Source organism: Drosophila miranda (assembly GCF_003369915.1).
Source record: "Drosophila miranda strain MSH22 chromosome Y unlocalized genomic scaffold, D.miranda_PacBio2.1 Contig_Y2_pilon, whole genome shotgun sequence".
In the NCBI taxonomy this organism is placed as follows: domain Eukaryota; kingdom Metazoa; phylum Arthropoda; class Insecta; order Diptera; family Drosophilidae; genus Drosophila; species Drosophila miranda.
In genome coordinates, this window is record NW_022881614.1 from 20476399 (window position 1) to 20497622 (window position 21224).

Consider the following 21224-nt stretch of genomic DNA (forward strand, 5'->3'; position numbering starts at 1 on the left):
GCAGCCCTATCTAGGGACAGCCTATCGCGCCACTCAATGGCCGTGGCCTCGAAGAACCCTCCGCAGAGGAATTAAGTTCAATTTGAGGGGTATTTAGGGATCAGCATCTATCGATCGATCGCCGCGGCTTAGCCGAGCGGAGGGGACCAAAAAAAGGTTTTTTATACACGATACTCAAAATGAGTATTGGGGTATATTAGATTTGTGGTAAAAGTGGATGTGTGTAACGTCCAGAAGGAGTCGTTGCCGGCCCCATAAAGTATATATATTCTTGATCAGCATCAATAGCCGAGTCAATTGAGCCCTGTCTGTCTGTCCGTCTGTCCGTCCGTCCGTCCGTCCCCTTCAGCGCCTAGTGCTCAAAGACTATAAGAGCAAGAGCAACGATGTTTTGGATCCAGACTTCTGTGATATGTCACTGCTACAAAAATATTTCAAAACTTCGCCGCGCCCACTTCCGCCCCCACAAAGAACGAAAATCTGTGGCATCCACATTTTTAAAGATACGAAAAAACCAAAAACGCAGAATCGGTGAGGATGACTATATCTTCTACAGTGCAAAATCTGAACCAGATCGTATAATGATTATAGCCAGAATCAAGAAAACAATTTCATTCTTTCTCGCTCTGTCTCTCTCTAACACACAGGTTTCATGGTCGGTTTTGTCAATTGCAAAATATGAGCTCAAGGATCTCAGAACCTATAAGAGCCAGAGCAACCAAATTTGGTATCCACACTCCTGTGATATTGGACCTTGACCCTTTTGTGTCCAAATTTCGCCACACCCCCTTCCGCCCCCGCAAAGGACGAAAATCTGGGGCATCCACAAATCTCAGAGACTATTAAGGCTAGAGTAACCAAATTTGGTATCCGCACTTCTGTTAGATCTCACTATAAAACGTATATCTCAGAATTTCGCCCCCCCCTTCCGCCCCCACAAAAGACGAAAATCTGTTGCATCCACAATATTGCACATTCGAGAAAAATAAAACAATAAACATTCTGCTCTACGATTTGTCACAAGCTGCAACTATCGGCATCGCCATCGGCTGGCTATCGTTGCAAGTCCACTCCTCGCTTATGGGCGTTTTGTCACGTTTCCTGGAAGAAAAACCGTTTTATTTGCTCGGTGCCAGCATTTCGGTTCGGTTTGTTTTGTAAGCCGAGAGCCGAGAGCGGAGAGCCGAGAGACCAAGCTGGGCGAAAGGAAAATAAACTTCAACTTGAGGCAACTTGAATGCACCCCCCGTACACCGTACCCCCGTCTGTGCCTCCATTCATTTATCAGTTGCTGTTGGGCATCTCTGGCCTGCCCCAGCAACAGCACCAACTACAATTTGAACTGCCCTAATGCTAATTGCATGGGAACGCCCAGCCCCAGACCCCCAGCCCCCAGCCAGAGACCAACTTCAACTGCAATTCCCCTCGAATGCCACCAAATTAGCGCCATTTAATGTGGAGCGTACTCGGGCTTTACGCCCGATTCTTCCACTGACGGCACTCCTCTGGCATCGCATTGCATCGCATCGCGCCGGTGGGGCAGAGGAGTCGGGGGTCAATGAGTTAATTAGCGCACGATTTGTCGCCCCCACAATGGCGGGGCAGGGGGCCAGCACTTCATGTGGGTGGCTGCCACCGACGCTTGGGAGAAAGAAAAGAAAATCTCTGCTTTTATTGGAATCATCGTTTCCCCCATTTCTGGGTCACACTCAAAACAGACCCAGACGTCTGTTTGCGTCTTTTATTTGTTTATAATTTATGTTTGAGTCCGATTGAATTTTGTGGTCCACCAAATCAAGAGAAAGCCATTAAAATTATAGAAAAAGAATTTCTGATAAATGTGATTAAAATAGCCATCAAAAAGTGAAGGAACCGAAATACGACCACGAAATTATTGCTCCAGTCCCAGGTGGTTAATCGACGAGTGGCATCACATTCTTGGGTATATCGGATACTCATATCCTATGCGATAAGTTGTGGGAAGTGGAGACTCGCCCCGACTGCCGACTGGGGAACTCGGGAACTACACTAATTGCGGTTTTATCTGAGCAAGGACGTTGGCCAAAACCCCACAAGCTCAGATTGAAGTCAAGTCAAATCAAGTGGAAGCGAGACCCAGTCCCAGTTCCAGACCCAGCCCCAGCCCTTGTCCCAGCCCCAGTCCCAGTTGAAACATGTGCAACAAAGTCCGAGTGTGGCACTGGATATACTTTTTTATTAATTAAGTGCAAACGTAGTCACTTACAGGCCGTTTAAACTGCGTGTCAGCCAACTTGAAATGGCCCCGGTAATGCGCCAACAGGCAAATAGAAAGAAAATCCGAAAATATATGCACATGCGCCTCCAACGACAACAACAACGAAAACAAAATTGTCAACCCGGGCGCATAGATTTGCCCCCAGGCAGCCCAGGCCCCCCCGCTCCCCGAGACACTTGTTTACGCTTTTCGGTTGCACGTTGCAACAGTGGTAGGCCGTAAAATTTATCTGGCTTCCTTTTAATCGTAACTCGCGGAGTTATTGTGACAATTTGCATTGTTTCTCCCCTTGGTTTCTCATATTTTTCTCAACATTTTCCATCCATCCATCTGGCCGCCATTGCGGCACTGTGGGGAGGAGGGGGCAGGGGCAGGGGCAGAGGCAGGGATACACTCGCAAAAGCATTGATTACTTCACTATAAATTAAGATATAGTTGGCCAGAGATTTATGGCGACAGGTGTTAATATCCCCATCGATTGGCCAATCATCGTAATTCTCCTCCGAAGGAAGTCTCGCGTGGGCGCAGAAATTAGTCAACTAATGGTTTAACACGACGATAAAGCCATGTTTATGGACACTTCTGCACGGTGTCCAGTCGCCGGTGTCCGTGCATAAATATCTTCTTTTTTTTTTTTTTTTTTCATGTGGAAAATTTGTATTTTATTGTAAACAAGTTTACTGCTACCTTTCGTGGCAACTTAATCTAGTTTTACATTTAAGGGGAAAAACAATTGATCACAGGAGATACATACTTAAACTTAATGTTACATATATGGATTAGGTACATATATTATTTAGAATATTTACAAAAAGTTAATGAGATGTTATAGGAGGGATCTAGTAGGGAGATCCAGTGGATGACTCCTTTTGAGTCTTCTTTTCCTTGGCGGGTTAATTAGACGTCTGGCTAGCGCATTAGGGTGACCACCAAGTCGTTGCAAGTACCTTGCTGCATGTAATTGTATAACATCGCCCACTTTGGGAACCTTTAGGTCCCTCTCAATGTCGCTGTTTCGTATGTACCATGGAGCATTGCATATTCGTCGTAGAATTTTTGACTGAGCAACTCTAATTTTATTTAAGTTGGTTTTTGACGCGATGCCGTAAACTTGAAGTGCGTATTTCCATATGGGGCTGAGGATGGACTTGTATATCGTGACTTTGCTGTACAGCGATAGCTTATTTCTTGGTGCAAGTAGCCACGCCATCTTTCCCGCTTTCGCCATCACAGACTGTCGAACCATGGTAGTATGGGTTTTGAAATTTAGTGACCTGTCGAGTACAACACCCAGGTATTTGTACGAGCTCTTGTGCGTAAGTGTGGAGCCCAGCATATTAATGCCTCCGCAAGAAAGTGTTCTCGTAGCAAAAGTAACATTAGCACATTTGCTGCTGTTGATGCCTATGTTCCATTTCTGAGCCCAGACCTCAAAGCTGCTCACATATTGTTGCAGAGCTTCCGTAGCTAGATTTATGCTTGGACTTCTGGTCAGCACTGCAGTGTCATCCGCGTAGGTTGCTATCAACACATCGTCCTCGTCCAACCCAGTTATTACCCTTGAGGAAGGCATATCGGCTGTATATAGGGTATATAACGTTGGTCCAAGAACGCTGCCTTGTGGGACGCCTGCACAGATTGGGCGCTTCGATGATTTTGCTCCATTTACAACAACTCTAAAACTTCTGTCCATTAGAAAGCTACTCACCAGCTGGAATAGCTGCGGCGGCAATATGTTTCTCAGCTTAAAGAGGAGGCCATCATGCCACACCCTGTCAAACGCTTGTTGAATGTCCATAAACACAGCTACCGAATACATTTTTTGCTCCATTGCATCAAGCGCGAAGTTGACCACTCGATGAAGTTGTTCTGGCGTGCCGTGACCTTGTCTAAATCCAAACTGCCACTTTGGAATTCTTTTCTTTACAGGTTCAAGCTGCATGATGCGGTTCAGTATCATTCTTTCCGCCATCTTCCCTAGCGCTGAGAGCAGGCTAATTGGTCTGTAGCCATCGACTTCTGTGTGTTGTTTTTCTGGCTTAGGTACCATGGAGATTAGCGCCATCTTCCAGCAGGTAGGAAAGTGTCCTATCCTAAGAATGCTGTTGAGGAGCAGCACTATAAATAGCAGCGCTTTTTTAGGCAGAAGTTTTAAAGTCCTGTTGTCCAGCAGGTCCTCACCAGGGGAATTTTTGGCCTTCAGCTTCTTAATTTGCTGCACCACCTCTTGAAATGTGACTGGGCTTGCTGGCAAGGACATTTGAAATGGCATTTCCAATTGTAGCTCGACGGCCCTTCGTGTAACAGCAGACGTAAGATTAAATGGCTTAAATCTTTGCTCTAAACTGTCTGCGAAGATATCAGCCTTTTGCTGACTGGAGTAGCACCAACCGCCTGCTGGATTTTTAATTGGCGATTTAGGCATGACTACTCTTTTAAATCGGCTTGTAAGCTTCCAGAGAGTATAGTTGAAAGATGCATCGGGGCCAGCTTTTTCTAAAATGTTATCAATGCTCGTCTGCTTGACTTTTGCAAGTACCTTTTGCAAACGTTTTGATAGTCTCAAGTAGATTTGATGAACTCGAGTATCACCCGTTCTCGCATACTCTCTTCTTACTCTTCTTTTCAGGCGCAGGAGAGCTACGGCACTTGGGGGGTGCATAAATATCGCGAATTAATTTTGCAGAAAATTTGTTCGATAATGGGATCTCTGTTCACTTTGGAATGGAAAGGCTCAAGGGATTGGTGTTTGGTTTTGGGAAAGGGAATTCCCATGAATTCCTAGATCTCAAGAGGGGACCACCCAATGGATCGAGGAGCGTGACTCTGCCACTTACAACACAATTATCCTTAGAGCAACACGTAAAAAAGGATACTCAAAATGAGTATTGGGGTATATTAGATTTGTGGTAAAAGTGGATGTGTGTAACGTCCAGAAGGAATCGTTTCCGACCCCATAAAGTATATATATTCTTGATCAGCATCAATAGCCGAGTCGATTGAGCCCTGTCTGTCTGTCCGTCTGTCCGTCCGTCCGTCCGTCCGTCCGTCCCCTTCAGCGCCTAGTGCTCAAAGACTATAAGAGCTAGAGCAACGATGTTTTGGATCCAGACTTCTGTGATATGTCACTGCTACAAAAATATTTCAAAACTTCTAACACACAGGTTTCATGGTCGGTTTTGTCAATTGCAAAATATGAGCTCAAGGATCTCAGAACCTATAAGAGCCAGAGCAACCAAATTTGGTATCCACACTCCTGTGATATTGGACCTTGACCCTTTCGTGTCCAAATTTCGCCACACCCCCTTCCGCCCCCGCAAAGGACGAAAATCTGGGGCATCCACAAATCTCAGAGACTATTTAGGCTAGAGTAACCAAATTTGGTATCCGCACTTCTGTTAGATCTCACTATAAAACGTATATCTCAGAATTTCGCCCCACCCCCTTCCGCCCACACAAAAGACGAAAATCTGTTGCATCCACAATATTGCCCATTCGAGAAAACTAAAAACGCAGAGTCATAGATAATGACCATATCTATCAGATTGCTGAATCTGGATCAGATCGGATCATTTTTGTAGCCAAAAGCAAGAAATCAATTTTCAGTGGCTACGCAGCGCCCGACGTCACGCTCAGACTGATTTTCTGTCTCTCTCGCACGCACTCTTTGTTAGCGGCGTCTGCCGCAGGAGAGCCATACTGACTTAGTATCGGGTATAACTGTAGAGTTGCGGTGTCCGCAGCAACTCACAACGTTCCACCTCGTTTTTTTTTGGGAGTGACGAAAGATCATGTCCATTAGGCCGTCTGCAGCAGCCGCCAGTTAATGGCTGGAACCCGAAAAAGGGTCACATTCGAGGAGAGAGCGGGAGATTGATATGTGTGTTTCGGGGGCCACTGATTATAGTTTTGTGGTTTTTAATATTCATGTCGATTATAAGGCAAGATCACAGTCGGATAGCGATATTTGTTTGATGAATTTATTGCCCCAGTGATCTCCGATCAGCGATCAGCGATCACCCGATCATCGCTCGGTCGGCGGCGTTTCGTTTTATCCGTGGCATTTCTTTAATGGGTTTCTGGGCTTAGAGCTCGTAATATGCACAACTTAACGGTGTGCGGCATGGAGTGTGCTATGGTTATGGGTCTGGAGGCTGGATTCTGGTTCTAAACGGGCTTCCATGTGCGCCCGTGGTGGGTTTTATTGATTAGAACATGACCAAAAAGAGACTCGACTGATAAAAAAGGTCGAAAAGAAAAGGAGCAGAACAAGGAAATGAAACCAGGGCAGGGGCCAGTGCAGGGGCAGGGGGGGCCCTGGGGGTGACAAATTGATTCACGAAACTGCTCCTCAGATTTATTCCCACGCAAACAGATTCCAAGAACTTTTCTTTGGGCTTCGCCGGGTCGAAGGTTGAAGTGTGTAATTGCTGACAACGAAGGCAGCAAGGAGCTCCCATCGCTCATTGCCCATCGAAGGGCAGCTGAAAGAAAGTCTCGGGGGCTTTGAAGACGAGCCGCATTGTTATTCACATTCGATGAGACACTCGACAGGGCCCGTACGGGCTGCAAGAACTACATCAAATTGGCGCTTAAATATTTCCCGAGCGGGCCCCGAAACTGTGGGAAACAACAATATTGAAACAGAGTTCAGAGGAGTTGGAAAGCCAAGAGCATTTTACCTTTTTTTTCCCCCCTTCTTCGGGGCTGGCCTCAACTGTAAGCTTGGCCAGCGACTGGCAGCGAATGATGGCCACTTGAGTTTTTGAAGCGTTAAGTGGAAATCAATGGCGAGACTTTTCCAAGTCTCAGTCTCCCATCTCCCATCTCTCTCCCTCTCTCTCTCTCTGTCTCTGCCTGTTCTTCGTTTCGACTGACGATCGGCAAGCGGTACACTTGTTCAGCTTTGTTGTTGACCATGTTTTCTTAACCGTTGCCCTTCACCCCTCCCTACCCACTGCCCTGCTCTGGTCGTGCGGTAGGTAAGAATCGTCTCAAATCGAATCTCTTTTGGAATTTTTCCTCGTTTTTCTGCTGACTTGTCGGCGTCTCTTGGAAATTTGTTTGTGCTGGACAACGGAAATGCATTTATTTGCTGACGTCTTGGACTGCAGCTGAAGAGGGGCCCTCTTCGGGGCGTTAATTGATGAATCCCCCTCCCCACCCAAAAAAGAACGCCGAAACCCTGGTGCTATTTCTTGGAATCTCTTTCACGGATTGATTTCCTTTCCAAGTCTAACTTTTCTGTCGGTTTTCCATATTATATTTTTCGGGGTTTCTTTCCTTCTGCCTTTCCCTCGTGTTAAACACATCTATTTATACTTTAATAATGTTTGTAATGATGGTGCTAAATATTTCCCACATTATTAGCACCTCTTCGTCGACTGGGAAAGATCACGGCGTTGCTCGAGTCATTGAGGGATTTGGAAAAGGATTACACACGTGTGATCTGTGCATTTATTGATGGGAGAGATTGCACTCATTTATAGAGACATACATACGATGCCGAGCACTGCTAAACATTTTTAATGAAGTACAAGGCAAACACAACTGGAGGGCTCTTCCGGTGCGGCTTCTGAGAGGGCCAGTGCTGGAGATGGGGGCCCCCGGGGGCCGGGGCCCACGTTTGTATTTGATCAAGAAATTAACGGTTTCGTTACTTGTTACATGAGCAATGGCCTCGCATCCCATGGGTTTAGGGTTAGGGTTAGGTGTTGATTGGGCAACGCCCTGGCGAGGGCAGGGGCCGGGACAGGGGTAGAGCCTGCAGCTGATTGCGTTCTCAAATTTATGGCCGCACATGATGAGCCATAAAATGTTTTACGGCCCCCGAGTCGTAGCCCGCCCAATCCTCCCTCGATCGACCTCAACAATTTTCTCCTTCTGAAATTAAATCACGTGATTTATTGACGTGTGGGCCCGCTTCTGTTAGTGGAAACTGGGAAAATGTTGTGGTTTCTTCTGCTTCGGCTGTTGGGGTGGTGAAAGTCCCCCCCCTTCCGCCATAGTCCCTTGATTGAGATGTCAAGATTCATTAGCAAAAGGGTAGCCCTTCTCCTTTTTGGTTATCTTCCAGCTAACTCGGGATCGGGCTGGCCATAAATTTCCGTGGGAAATTCCCACCCAAACAAGTGATGTCGACAAGTGCAAATCGACAATAGAACTTTTCCTTAAGTGGTGTCTCTGCTGCTTTGTTTTTTTTTCAGCTAGAACTCGCAACAAAGAATAATGTTTTGCACCTGTTGTTCAGGATTTTCTGCTGAACCCCGAGGCCCGGCTCGTCCTTTGTCCCCTGCCGCACCGTTATCCTGCTGGGTGGCTGCCTTGTTCGTGCTGGTCCTTGACTCGGCAGCTGCCGGCTCTCCTTTAATTGGCCGAGTGAAAGTTGCCACGAAGCGTAGCAAATTCATGTTTCTTTTCTTTCTTTTTTTGGCCATAAATTACGCATTTTAGGTGCCACAAAGGTGGCTGGAAAAGCAGATAAGGTTTTTCACAAAAAAAGGTTTCTAGAAACGTTAAGGGTAGATCAGTCAGAGGCACTGCGTGGCATACCAAACTTCTTTATTCCCGGGATAAACCCTTTGCTTCATTATCATTCCAGTGACAGCCGAGGAGATATAATTAATAGCTCAACAGCCGAAAAACTATCCCACTTGTCATGGCTGGTGGCAAGAGAGTGTGTGTGGGGAAGGGGGGTGAGGGGGGAGAAACAATAACAAAAATGTACTGTAGAATTGTTAAAATATTTTGGTGTAAAGACAGTAATTGTGTGGGCATTTCCTGCAGACGAGAGACGAGACGTGTCTCGGTAAACAAAAAAAATACAGACAGAAGGGGGGGGGGGGGGGGGGGCAGGAGGCTAAGTAGTAAATTTATTGGTTTATACTTACGTATCTGTGAAATGTCTATCACTGAGACTGTTCCTGCCGCAGCTAGGTGTATGGCTTTGTTGTGTGCACACTGTGACATTATTACGTAATCTTCTACTGTACATAATGCACCTGAAATCACCACCTGGAAGAAAAGAGAGAGAGAGAGAGTGTGGCATTAGTAAGAGTTAGATAGGGCAAAAACTGAAACCTAAATTGCATAGCAATGTTTACACCTTGCCTCCCCCCCCCCCTTTGCCACAATTTATATTGGGTTCCGCTATCGCACTATCTATTGTATCTAACAGATACAAGGGGCAAAAACTGAAACCTAAATTGCATAGTAATGTTTACACCTTGTCACGACAAATACCTTGATACCCCCCCGCCGACATATGTTGTTTGCTCTGCCACTCAGAGGAGTGCCCACTGTACCCTCTCTGCGGCGTACATCGGTAACCGTCGCCCCCTCCTCCACCCCCCCTGTCAATCGGTAATTTATCATGTTTGATTCGTTGTCTTCTTTTGATATATTATTACATTCATTAAAAATCGCGGTATTTGATTTAATGTATTTATTGTTTCGCCGTCCCCCCCTTTTTGGTGGGGGGTTCTATTGTGCCAGGTCAGGTCGTAAATCATATCGGCCAGCCCGGATTTACTAGCGATATTTATATAGAACGTGCGTGGCAGACACTAGCAGATCGTATTTCTTCCAGTAATTCCCAGCAAATTCTCAAGATTTATACATTCCAGACTTTTGTGCCTTGTTATCTTTGTAGGAAATGTACGGAAAAACTAAGGTATTTACTATAAGAAATGTTTCCAATTTTCATTCAAGTTTCACGGGGGAAAATCCATCTGTGTGCTATCCACAGATAGGTGCCACACCTTATCTTCATTCATAATTTCATCAAGCCACAAAAGAAACAGAAAAAGAAACCTTTTCTGTGCGGTGCCCTGCGTGGCGACGCTTTATTTATTAGAACTCTGTCGATAATTACAAAATAATGCGTTTTGCCCGTGCCCCGCCCCCCGCGCCCGGGCCCAGCACTCTAAACGAGGTTACACGGAGCATATTTTCAAGACGAAGAAAAGGGCGATAGCATTACTTTGAGTAAGAGTGTGTGCCTTGATAAGATTCGGCAGAGCTTCTCGGGTCCCAAAAGGGCCTTGCAACCTGGCTGGCTAATTGAGGCTGTGGGCCTTGACTACCCCGCCTTACGACTATTGTTTTATGGGCTGTACGTAAAGCTAGGGACTCGCCCTCTGGACTCACAATAAAAAACAGCAGTCTCTCTAACTGATTCGACATTCATTCGGCGATTAATGTACATAATTTGAACCCATTTACTGCCAGACGGGAGCAGTAAACTAATGCCTCAATAGGTGAGTGGCTGCTTGGCGATCAATTGATTGGGATGACATTGGGCGTCGTAATCCCCGTGTAATCGCGCTTCACTTGACCGATACGAGGTGGTGGCGGTGGCGGTGGTGGTGGCACACGGCTCTAGCCCGAGCTCATTTCCACTGTCCGCGAGTATTGTTCGCGTTTCGGTTTCACTGGGGAATGCAGCGGCAAATGAAAATTAAATCCATTGCAGAGGCACAAGCACACACACACACACGCGATGTACTTCCGCTTTTGCTGCGACAATAAATTTTGTTATATAATTTTATTTATTTTTTTTGCACCCTGCGGCACGTATTTGGGCATGGAGCGTTGAGGGTATTCGTTGGAGTATTCGTAATCGCGTAACGGCACAATCGCGGGGCACACAGGGCAGACACAACGTTGAACGTCGATTGAATTATCGAGACTAAACCGAAGCGAAACGTGCGACATATTTGGTTTTGTGTTTTTCTTCCTTACCACACGGCCAACAGCAGCAGCAGCAGCAGCAGCGGTGGCAGCAGCAGCAGCAACAGCGGAGGCAACATTAGCAGCCAGCAACAACAGTTTCAAAAGTTTCGTCTCTCACTTTTCGTGTGCGAGTGTGTGTGTGTGTAGCGGCCATTGCTGGCCGCCGGCTGCAGCTCTGCAGTGCGATTTTTATAGCATGCGAGAAAAGGTGTCTCAACAACAGCAGAGCTAACAGAGCTAACAGAGCCAACAGCTGTTGCCGCACGAACCTGTTGTCGGTCGCTGTTGTATGACTGCTGTTAGCCGGGGGGTTAACAGAGGCTCGATGCAGCGGCTGGAATTTGAATTTTAAAGGGAAGCCCATCCTATGTATACAGGGTATCCAAGACCGTGTAGCCTCTGCCCCCAATCGATATATGTAATGGCAGGTCCCGCACATCCTCTAATTAGTTTGACCCACTAATTAGTACACCTAATCGAATTAGGGACAGCCCATTGTCCTTTCACTCGTCTTCTAGCCGTTCAGCATGTTGCTGCTCAAAGTTTCTCTGTGGACTCTCCTCCTAGGAGTCGCTGCGTCCCAGCCAGGCGGCCCCTTTATCCGCCAGCTCACCCTCGAGCTAGGCATCAAAACACACATCTACTATGGCCTCTCGGGGGGAGTCTGGAGAGATTACCCCTTCGGGGCCATCCACCAAAGATAGTGCTCCAGGGAAACACCAGCGAGCAGCTGAAGACCCGGCACGATGCGCCAGTGCTCGTCGTAACGCCACTGGAAACCCATCTGGCTGCCAATCTGGAAGCTCTGAGGGTGCTGCAAGTGTATCTCCAGGATCGGCAGTTCAATGACATCCTGCTAATGGATGTGGACAGCCATCCGCAGAGCGAAACCATCTATCGGGACCTTTTCAAGGCCTATTGGATCGCAGGATTCGCCCAAGTTCTGCTGTGCTCCGGTGAGGATCGACTCTGGACAATGAAACCCTTTCCCCAGGTGACAATCAGCCGCACAACCCTGCGGGAATATCTCACCGAGCGAAGCAGCAAAGATCTGAAGGGCTATCCTGTTCGTCACCAACGATCCACCGCGTTCGTTTGTCGGCGAGGAGCAGTCGGTGGCCTCTGGGAGCCGCTACCAGGGGAGCATCATCAACAGCTTCAAGCTGTTTGCCGCACACTTGAATGCCACCTTCGAGGCGGTGCCCTTTCCCGGGCTGCAGCGCTACTCCACGCGGGAGTGCCTCGAGCTGGTGGCGTCCAACGAGGCGGACGCCAGTGGCAGCATCTTCGTGATGACCTTGCGCTACCCCACCAGCCAGCCGGTGCGTCTGAACCGCGTGGCCACCATGGCGCCCTTCGGCAATCCCATCGAGAAGTTCCACTACTTCTTTCGACCCTTCGACCCTCCGTCTGGCTCTGGACGTGCCTCAGTGTGGCCTACGTGGCGCTGATGGGGGCCCTGCTGCATCGGTGGCGCTTCGGCCGCTGGGATGTGGGCCAGTACCTCCTGCTGGCCGTCCAGAGTTTGCTGACCCGCAGCCTCGCACTGCCGCAGGGAGGCTCGGGAGGCGTCCGGCTGCTGCTGCTGCTGCTGCTGCTGCTCTTCGCCACCGGCCTCGTCCTGTCCAGCCTGTACGTGGCCCAGCTGTCGACGATGCTCTCCACGATGCACCAGCGGCCCATCGACTCCGTGGCGGACCTGAAGGCCGCCAATGTCAGCATCCTGCTGCAGCAGCACAACCTCCGGCCCAACTCCGTGTACGGCAGCTCCGAGGCGCTGCGCGTGCGCTTCATCCTGGCGGAGGAGTCCCTGCACAAGCTACGGCGCGACGGCCTGGACCCCCGCTTCGCCTACGTGGACTCCGAGGACCGCATGGACTTCTACCTCTACCAGCAGAGGTTCCTGCGCAGGCCGCGCATGAAGAAGCTCTTCGAGCCGGTCGGCTACACCTGGGCCGTGCAGGTGATCCGCCAGAACTGGCCGCTGGAGCGGCTGTACAACGAGCACCTGCAGCGGCTCTTCGAAACGGGGCTGCAGGCGAAGCTCGTGCGGGAGGTCCACGAGCTGGCGGTGCGCGCCGGCTTTCTGAGGTTCCTCCCCACCCAGGAGGCCGGCATCGAGCCGCTGCGCCTCGAGGACATTGCGATGGCGGCCATGGTCCTGGCCGGGGGCCACGCCCTCGCCGGGATCTGCTTCCTGTGCGAATTGCTGGCAGCCTCAATTAAGCGAATGGCAGGGCAATAAAGCGGTAGCCACCCCTCAAAGTGTATCGAAATTGTGGGGCGATTGGGGTCACAACAAAGCAAGGGACGCATGTGGCATCCGTTGGTTAATGGGGCAGCACCAGAAGCAGAGAGGAGTGTCCCGAGTGCAGAAGTGTGTCATGTGGGTGGCGTCCTCGGCGGAAGTTGCCGAAAATGCAACTCATTTGATTGAACATTGATTGACAATGTCCCTGAATGGCACACAACAGGAAGCAGGACTGACAGTCGATGATTTCTGCCTCCTGCCTCCTGCCACTTGGTGTTGCGCCCCCATTGTTCGCACAGACAATGGCTCGCCTCCTTTGTTGCCTGGTCCTTGTAATCCCCACCCGACTACGGGCCATTGTCCAGGAGCCGAATGCCCGACGATTGGCCTGGTCTCTGACGAGGGATCGGATAACCAGCTCCACAGCTCGTGTTTAAGACCCTTAAAATCGTGTTCAATTATGATTAATACGTGGGAAAGATGGACAGTGAAGTGAATGCGATTTCTGGGGATTATTTCCATATCTAACATTCAGTCCAAGGTTCAATCGACCACAATTTCATCAGAGGGCCTAATTCATGCCTCATTCTTACACTCTTACCAATACCCTCTAGCGACTGCTGTTGCCAACTGTCGCGGTAGCCAATTTCGATCCTCTTTCCAGGCCATAAAGACATCTAACGATGAACGTTGAGGAGGCCCTTATCGCCGTGACGTCGCCAGGGAATGCGCCACCCAAAAGATTGCCCTGCGATTAGATTTCCACCCGAAACCGCGCACATCATGATATATTTTAAGTCTGTGGCGGAATTGCGTTGTCAAGTGATCCAAAAACTGTACCGTGGATAGCACTTTCGTTATGGGAGTGCGCATCTTCGAGGTAGCTTTTTGGGGCCTTCAAGGGTCAGGCCCGTATCTGCAGCGGGCATCAATCTTCATTTGGCGAGGAGTACCGCAAAAAACTAATTAATTTTCTAATGGCTAATGGTGGCGGGTGAGAGGGTGTGGGCAATCAATAACAATGACTGATTGCGATTAAACCTATTGGCCTCCCATTCCTGCAAAAAAGATTCCATGACAGAGGGAGGCTCTATCGGTTATCGGTTATCGGCTATCGGGTGGCACCTGCTTTGCGTCTCGTCTGAACTTTTCTCCCGAATCGTATATTAGGCTGGTGCACAGCTCCCCCGTTATCGGAGCAGGATCTTGTGGTGGTCGACAGGAAGGGGGGGGGGGGGGGGGGGCAGGCACGTGTAACCGCAAGACCCCGCAATGTATTCCTACTCAGATTCAAGCAGCCGGAAGGGTGCACTGTTTCGCAGTTTGTAACCAGAAAACAGCAAAGCCAACAAAATATATCCCCCCTCAGGCCTCCCCCCTGCCCCCCTGCCACGGGCCAGACTTTTTATACCCGATACTCAAAATGAGTATTGGGTTATATTAGATTTGTGGTAAAGTGGATGTGTGTAACGTCCAGAAGGAATCGTTTCCGACCCCATAAAGTATATATATTCTTGATCAGCATCAATAGCCGAGTCGATTGAGCCATGTCTGTCTGTCCGTCTGTCCGTCTGTCCGTCTGTCCGTCCGTCCGTCTGTCCGTCTGTCCGTCCGTCCGTCCGTCCGTCTGTCCGTCCCCTTCAGCGCCTAGTGCTCAAAGACTATAAGAGCGAGAGTAACGATGTTTTGGATCCAGACTTCTGTGATATGTCACTGCTACAAGAATATTTCAAAACTTTGCCCCGCCCACTTCCGCCCCCACAAAGGGCGAAAATCTGTGGCATCCACAATTTCGACGATACGAGAAAACTAAAAACGCAGAAGCGTAGAAGATGACTATATCTTCTAGAGTGCAAAATCTGAACCAGATCGTATAATTATTATAGCCAGAATCAAGAAAACAATTTCATTCTTTCTCGCTCTGTCTCTCTCTAACACACAGGTTTCATGGTCGGTTTTGCCAAATGCAAAATATGAGTTCAAGGATCTCAGAACCTATAAAAGCCAGAGCAACCAAATTTGGTATCCACACTCCTGTGATATCGGACCTTGACCATTTTGTGTCAAAATTTCGCCACATCTATGATTCTGCGTTTTTAGTTTTCTTGAATCTGCAATATTGTGGATGCAAGGCGGCCCCCTTCCGCCCCCGCAAAGGACGAAAATCTGAGGCATCCACAAATCTCAGAGACTATTAAGGCTAGAGTAACCAAATTTGGTACACACACTCCTTTAAGATGTCACTATAAAACGTATATCTCAAAATTTCGCCCCACCCCCTTCTGCCCCCACAAAGGACGAAAATCTGTTGCATCCACAATATTGCAGATTCAAGAAAACTAAAAACGCAGAATCATAGATAATGACCATATCTATCAGATTGCGGAATCTGGATCAGATTAGATCATTTTTATAGCCAAAAGGAACAAATCAATTTGCACTGGCTACGCAGCGCCCGACTTCACGATCAGACTGATTTTCTGTCTCTCTCGCACGCACTGTTTGTCGTGTCGTTTAATATAAGCGGCGTCTGCCGGAGGAGAGCCATACTGACTTAGTATCGGGTATAACTGTAGAGTTGCGGTCTCCGCAGCAACTCACAACGTTCCTCCTCGTTTTGGTGTGTGTACACGAGGCCGTCGGGCGATTCATGTTTGACAAGTAATAAAAGAGATTAAAGCAAATCCAAACGCTGGCATTACCCTCTCCTCTCCCCTCCCCACCTCTCATCGGTGGGTCGATTCATTTGCTAATCAAAATGCAAATGTAATCAATAGAGCGGAAGTCGCCTTGGGGCAGAGAGACCTGTAATTTGGTTATTGTCCGTAAATGTAATAACATAATGGATCGCTATAAAGGGGGGGCCCCATTCAATCTCTGTTTCCTCTTTCGGGGCACGAGTCTAGTCCTGTGCCACCCGCGTGTTGCATGTCAAGCGACATGAAGCCACCATGTTGCCAAAGGTCTCCCCCTTTCAGTCCCCCCCCATGTCCTTGCTGGGACTGCCCTTTCGTTTGCCATTTTCCAGCGGAAATGTGCGCCAAAATGTTGGCGTGCCTCCTTTTTCCGCCCCGTAATATGTTGGAATATTTGAAAATTCCCAAACAACCTTCCAGTGGAGGAGGAGTGGGGCGTAGTGGTGGAGTCCTGGCAAATGGCGCCGGCAAATGCGTTCATTGAACTGCCGGCCATACGATGAAATAAAATCAACAGAAAACACATTTAAAAGGAAAATAAATATGCGGCGGATAGCTGGCGACAGCCAGAGGAGCTGCTGCCCGGATTTATGGGGTCGTAAGACGGAAGCGGAAAGACCCGCAACTTGCAACTGACACAGAAATCCACAGACGGGTGGGGGGCCGGGCAGGGAGAGGAAGCTGTCAAAGGGCTGTGCAACCCTTGCGGCCACTTCTGCTCCTTATCCATTTTTTGCACTGGCAAACGGAAACGGAATCATGTTGCCTTATGCCACAAGGATGGGGTTCAAGACGTTCCACTCAGCTCCTGGATGTGCTCCTGGGGTGAAACTGATATGCCACAGCCACAGACTGAGCCACAGATACTGTATCTCGCGTATCCCCCTGTTTAATGTGCACAAAATTTCAGATTTTAATCATCCATTCGGCGGCTATCGAATACTTTGTGGCGGCATTACTTACGCCTCAATGGGCGTGGCAAAATCTGAAGTAATTGCCCCAGCTGGTTGCATAAGCGGGCCACCACAACAGGTCTATAATCGCTGCCCCAAGGAGGGGGGCAGGCTGTGGTTTCGAAAAGGGGAGACGAGGAGAATTCCTTTATCATTCAATGATTCCAAACGAGAATTGCTATCAGTGACATTGCCATCATTTGTTGGCCATAAATTTGTACGTTCAAAGACAGCTTAGGCCCCGACTCGGGCCTGTCAGGCGGCGTCACTCTCTTTGGGGGCTCTTGGAAGTGAAGTGAAAAGTGAGAGCGAAGTGAGAGTGAGATTTTGTTGTTCATTAACTTATTCATATGCCGTTTATTCATGGTTTATTTCTGTTGATTATCGCCACAAGCCACTCGTGATCAGCGCGCTTAAGCCTGAACCGTTTTTCGGGTTTCTCATGGTCATGGACTGGGCCTTCCGGAATCCGGGTGATTTATTTGCATATGCAACATCGAAATGCACTCACAGTGGGCAGAGCCCCCCCCCCGTGCCCCACCCACGTGCTTTTAAGTGGCCGACCCTCGACTTTTCGGCTTTTGGGCCTCCTTTATCCCGAACTGTCTCCAAAGTGCTCCACATTTTGTTTGCCTCGAGCTCGGCATCTGCTTATCCAGTTTAATGGATTTTTAATGAGTCTCTCTCTCCCTCGCTGGAGGGAGGCAAGGAGGCAAGAAGGAACAAGTTTCGTAAAGTTTATTCGTAATCTGTTAACTGATATTTTCATTGAGAAAGCTCCCAGCTGCAATCAATCGTCCTCTTCCGTGAGCTCATCGTAGAAGGAGTTCACGACGAACATGCAATAACTGAGGACGACTGAAACAATGAATGGATGAATCGATTCGGGGCGTGTAGTCGGGGCTCTGCCTCTCACCGATTCGTATGATGGCTATGCCGCTCACCAGAGCCGTGACCATCGTGCAGATGAGAGCCACAAAGTTGACCATCAGCCAGGGACCAATGTAGATGGACTTTTTCTGGATCGAGAAGAGATTGGGTCTTGGGTCTTGGGTCTGGGTCTTGGGTCTGGTGTGTGGGCACTCACCCTGATGGCGCCATAGATCAGCATCAGGTCGTTGAAGGCCATCAAGTAGAAGGTGCCCGTGAAGCAGGCCACGCACGTCAGGGTGTCCATGGTCCGGAAGAACTCCACCACGTTGTCGGGGAACTCCCTCCGAATCACCATGTACGGCCCATAGCTGCCGATTATGATGTCCGTGGCGCCGAACTGACAGCCCGTCAGGATCACGCCCACTCGAAGGGGTATGCAACACAAGCATTTGGCTAAACGCATTACAAAATATCTGGAACGATTCCTACAAAAACTTTGACGCCTTTTGGGATGTACACTTTTCTGGGTGCTCCCAACAGTAGGTTCTGGCCATAATCCCAGGTACTCCACTCTGGAGTGGTTTGGGTGGGGTGTGGTGTGGCTATCTTTGGTTTGGTTTCCAGGAATTCCATCGAGTAGCGTTCGGTGCCGTTCTCTTGATCAATTCACAGACACGGAAGCGACGTAGATACCCGCCCGCTGATAACAGCCGGCCGAGCAGGGCCACTCGAATGTTACTAGTCATGGCTGAAATATTTGGCCAAAGTCTGTCGCCGGCACCCCCCCGTTGGACGCCCCCTTTCGAGTGTTGAGCCGCTGAAACACTCAGTGCCGGGCGTGTGAGTGCACTTTGCAGTCTCGGCCAAAGTTCAATCAATCGACTCCCACGATCGGAGTCTTAGGCGGCTCTCTGACGGTCATCGAGGGCACTCCTGCCTGACCGATCGGTTTTTAATGCCCCCACAAAGGTGCTCAAGATGCACTCCTGCTGATGGTTGAGAGAGTACGAGGTACAGTTACGCGCGCGGCACACATGTTGTTGGCGTGTGGCAGGGGAACACATGAAACAAACGCCGTGCAATATACAATATATATATTCTGTTTGCACTAGAGACAACGCTGGGCTCTGGTGCTGGCTCTTGCGTCTTACAGGAAATAAACAACAATGGTCGTAAGACCATTTGTATCGAGTATCTATGTATCTTAGGGAATGGATATGGCAGAAATCATCATCATAAACTCCGTCTCTGTTTCTGTTAACACAATCCACAATCACACAAAAAGAGAACGCCCGCCTGCGCTTCTACACTGAGCGGAAGTTTGGTTTCTGATAAAAAGGCATTCACGAGAAAGGGAGAGTGGGGCGGAGAGCGTGGAGGGTGGAGCGTGGAGCGGGGAGGGTGGAGTGTGGTGCTCCCCAAAAAATGAGTCTCTAGATTCCTGTGGGTCTTTTGAAAGTTAGACAAAGCGTTTCCTATGTGGGTCATCCCTCTGCCGTTGACGAAGTGCGCAAATGTGTGGAATTTCGTTCAGTGCAATGCTCGGACTGTCATTCAATGGCGGGCCTTCTATCGAAGAGAAATGCGTGTCAGATACGACGGGCAGGCGGGCGGGCAGGCAATAACAATCGTCGTATCTACCATTATAACAAATAACAAATAATATATAAAAATTACTGTTTGCTGTAGATGTCAGCGCCTAGCGCCAGGTGCCACAAAGGGGGCGGGGTTGGCCTTCTTCCCCTTTGGATACCCACCAGCCACAATTGGGTTGTCCGTATCGATATCTTTATATATTAATCAATAAAAGCAGCCATCAGCGACGTACGAGCCCGATAAGATTAGGAGTGGGGCTTCGTCTGCCGTCTGCCCTCTGCTGTGGGTGGGTGCTTGGCTATGGCATGGCTATCCCCGCCAGCAAAGCGAAGCTTTTTGGCCAGCAAAATGATAACATTGCAAGCTGACATTTGGCCGAAACGAAACAATTGATAAATCTAATGTTTGTCCAGCATTTATTATGAGCAAGTGGCCTGCCACTCAACCGCATGCGGTCATAATATTTACATAAACCAAAGGGGAAAACATTTGCCAAGCCAATTTGTTATTTAGAATATTTAGAAGCCATTCGGCGCGGTACGTTGCCGTTCGAATGGTTTGCCGAAACATCTGCGCGCGCTGGCAAATGAATTTTCTTTAATTTATTTTCCAGTTTTTACAGAGAAAGAGCCCCCGAGATAAGCTCTTAGTCCTGGGGGGCTTCTCTGCCTCACCCATCGATAAAGGGTGGCAAAGGCTTGTATAGACCCCGCCGCGTTTGTTTTTACAGCTGTCATAAATATGCACACCGAAGGTTGTAAACAGGAATCCCATGGAATTCGAAATCTATCTGCGAAAGACTAAGAAAATTGCCTTATTTGCCCAGACATTAGCCAAGTCAACAGCACGCCGGAGAGAAGCTTCTTATGGCGGCCAAATAGGAGCTAGAAGCTAGGACGGACAGCAGCATAAATCAAAGAGCCACTGGCCATGTCATACGGGATTTTCCATGGAAACCCTAGCCAAAGGGTGATCATATCATATCATATTATGTCGAGATAACCAGATTCGAAGGGACTGCCAGCGATAAGACGGACACCTGCGTAGCCGAAAAGAATCGGGCTTGTCGGGGTCACCAATCCCCGCCTGGAAGCACTCCCGTTCGAGAACTATCTTTTTGTGCTCGAAAAGGAAATTCGGCTCTTTATCTGCTACAAAAAACTTTTTAGCGATTAATCAAAGCTTGTCTGAGTGATTGCAAGAAACACGTTTCTATCGCCGAGCACGTTTCCAAAACGCGACAGAAACTTTCCGCTGTTGACCAAAACAAAGATTATTGCGCAGAAAGCATTAAAAATCGAACCGAAGCGATGTTTTGGATACGCTGTAGGTCTAGGGCGGAACAGAATCCCTGCCAAAAACTTGGTTCTTATCAAACTTACATATAGCTCTGGGTATTTATGGGGGTAATTCTTGGTACCCCAGAGGCTCTGCTCTGTTGCTGCCTCCCCGCACATCTATTGACAATTCAATTAACGTTTTGAAATAATTTCACGATAAGCGCCATAAAGCAGGCACCAGAGCCCTGGAATTGGGTCTAGAATCGAGGCACCAACTGGGCTTTTTTTCTGGTATACGCCAAGGAAAAACCTTAGTTTTCATTTAATTAGACCGTATAAATCAGGTCCTATCTCGCAACCGCCATCTGGGTATAAAAACTGGAGTTGTGCTGGAAACGAAATTCAGTTCCGTTCAAAGTTTGCTTCAGAAATGTAGGAAATTCGGGAGAAAGATAGTGGAAAGTGAAATCCCCGTGTTATCTGTTTGCGTGTCTGGATTTCATTGATGAAACGATGATTCTCTCAGGCGAACAGAGACGTCTGACAGCCTTGGGGAAATGCCAGTGCCAGTAAAGACATCGCCCG

The 21224-nt window shown here is 48.6% G+C and overlaps 2 protein-coding genes and 1 pseudogene across 4 annotated transcripts in view; 1 reads left to right on the plus strand and 2 right to left on the minus strand.

The window, feature by feature from the left end:
• The window catches only part of LOC117185809 (putative GPI-anchored protein pfl2), a 45661-nt gene that overhangs the window by 18888 nt on the left and 5549 nt on the right, over positions 1-21224 (minus strand). For 2 of the 3 annotated variants that reach the window (XM_033397958.1, XM_033397956.1), the window contains one exon: positions 9148-9271. In XM_033397958.1, the coding sequence (XP_033253849.1) occupies positions 9148-9271 (124 nt within the window). Of the gene's footprint in view, positions 1-9147; positions 9272-10405; positions 10967-21224 lie in introns of those variants that run through there. The other variant, XM_033397957.1, reaches the window with a different exon arrangement.
• Positions 11518-13235, plus strand: LOC117192837 (annotated as a pseudogene).
• Positions 17623-18283, minus strand: LOC117193207. Its single transcript, XM_033397959.1, has 2 exons — positions 17978-18283; positions 17623-17909 (listed from the first exon to the last, which is right to left on the minus strand). The coding sequence occupies exons 1-2, from the start codon at positions 18224-18226 to the stop codon at positions 17703-17705; spliced, it is 456 nt and encodes a 151-aa protein (XP_033253850.1). The 5' UTR covers positions 18227-18283; the 3' UTR covers positions 17623-17702.

Excerpts from the sequence above, each read along its gene's own strand:
- LOC117193207 (XM_033397959.1), bottom strand. The coding sequence starts at position 18,226 with ATGCGTTTAGCCAAATGCTTGTGTTGCATACCCCTTCGAGTGGGCGTG. Across the intron at positions 17,910-17,977 it reads TGATCTATGGCGCCATCAGG|AAAAAGTCCATCTACATTGG; the intron begins GTGAGTGCCCAC and ends TTCTCGATCCAG.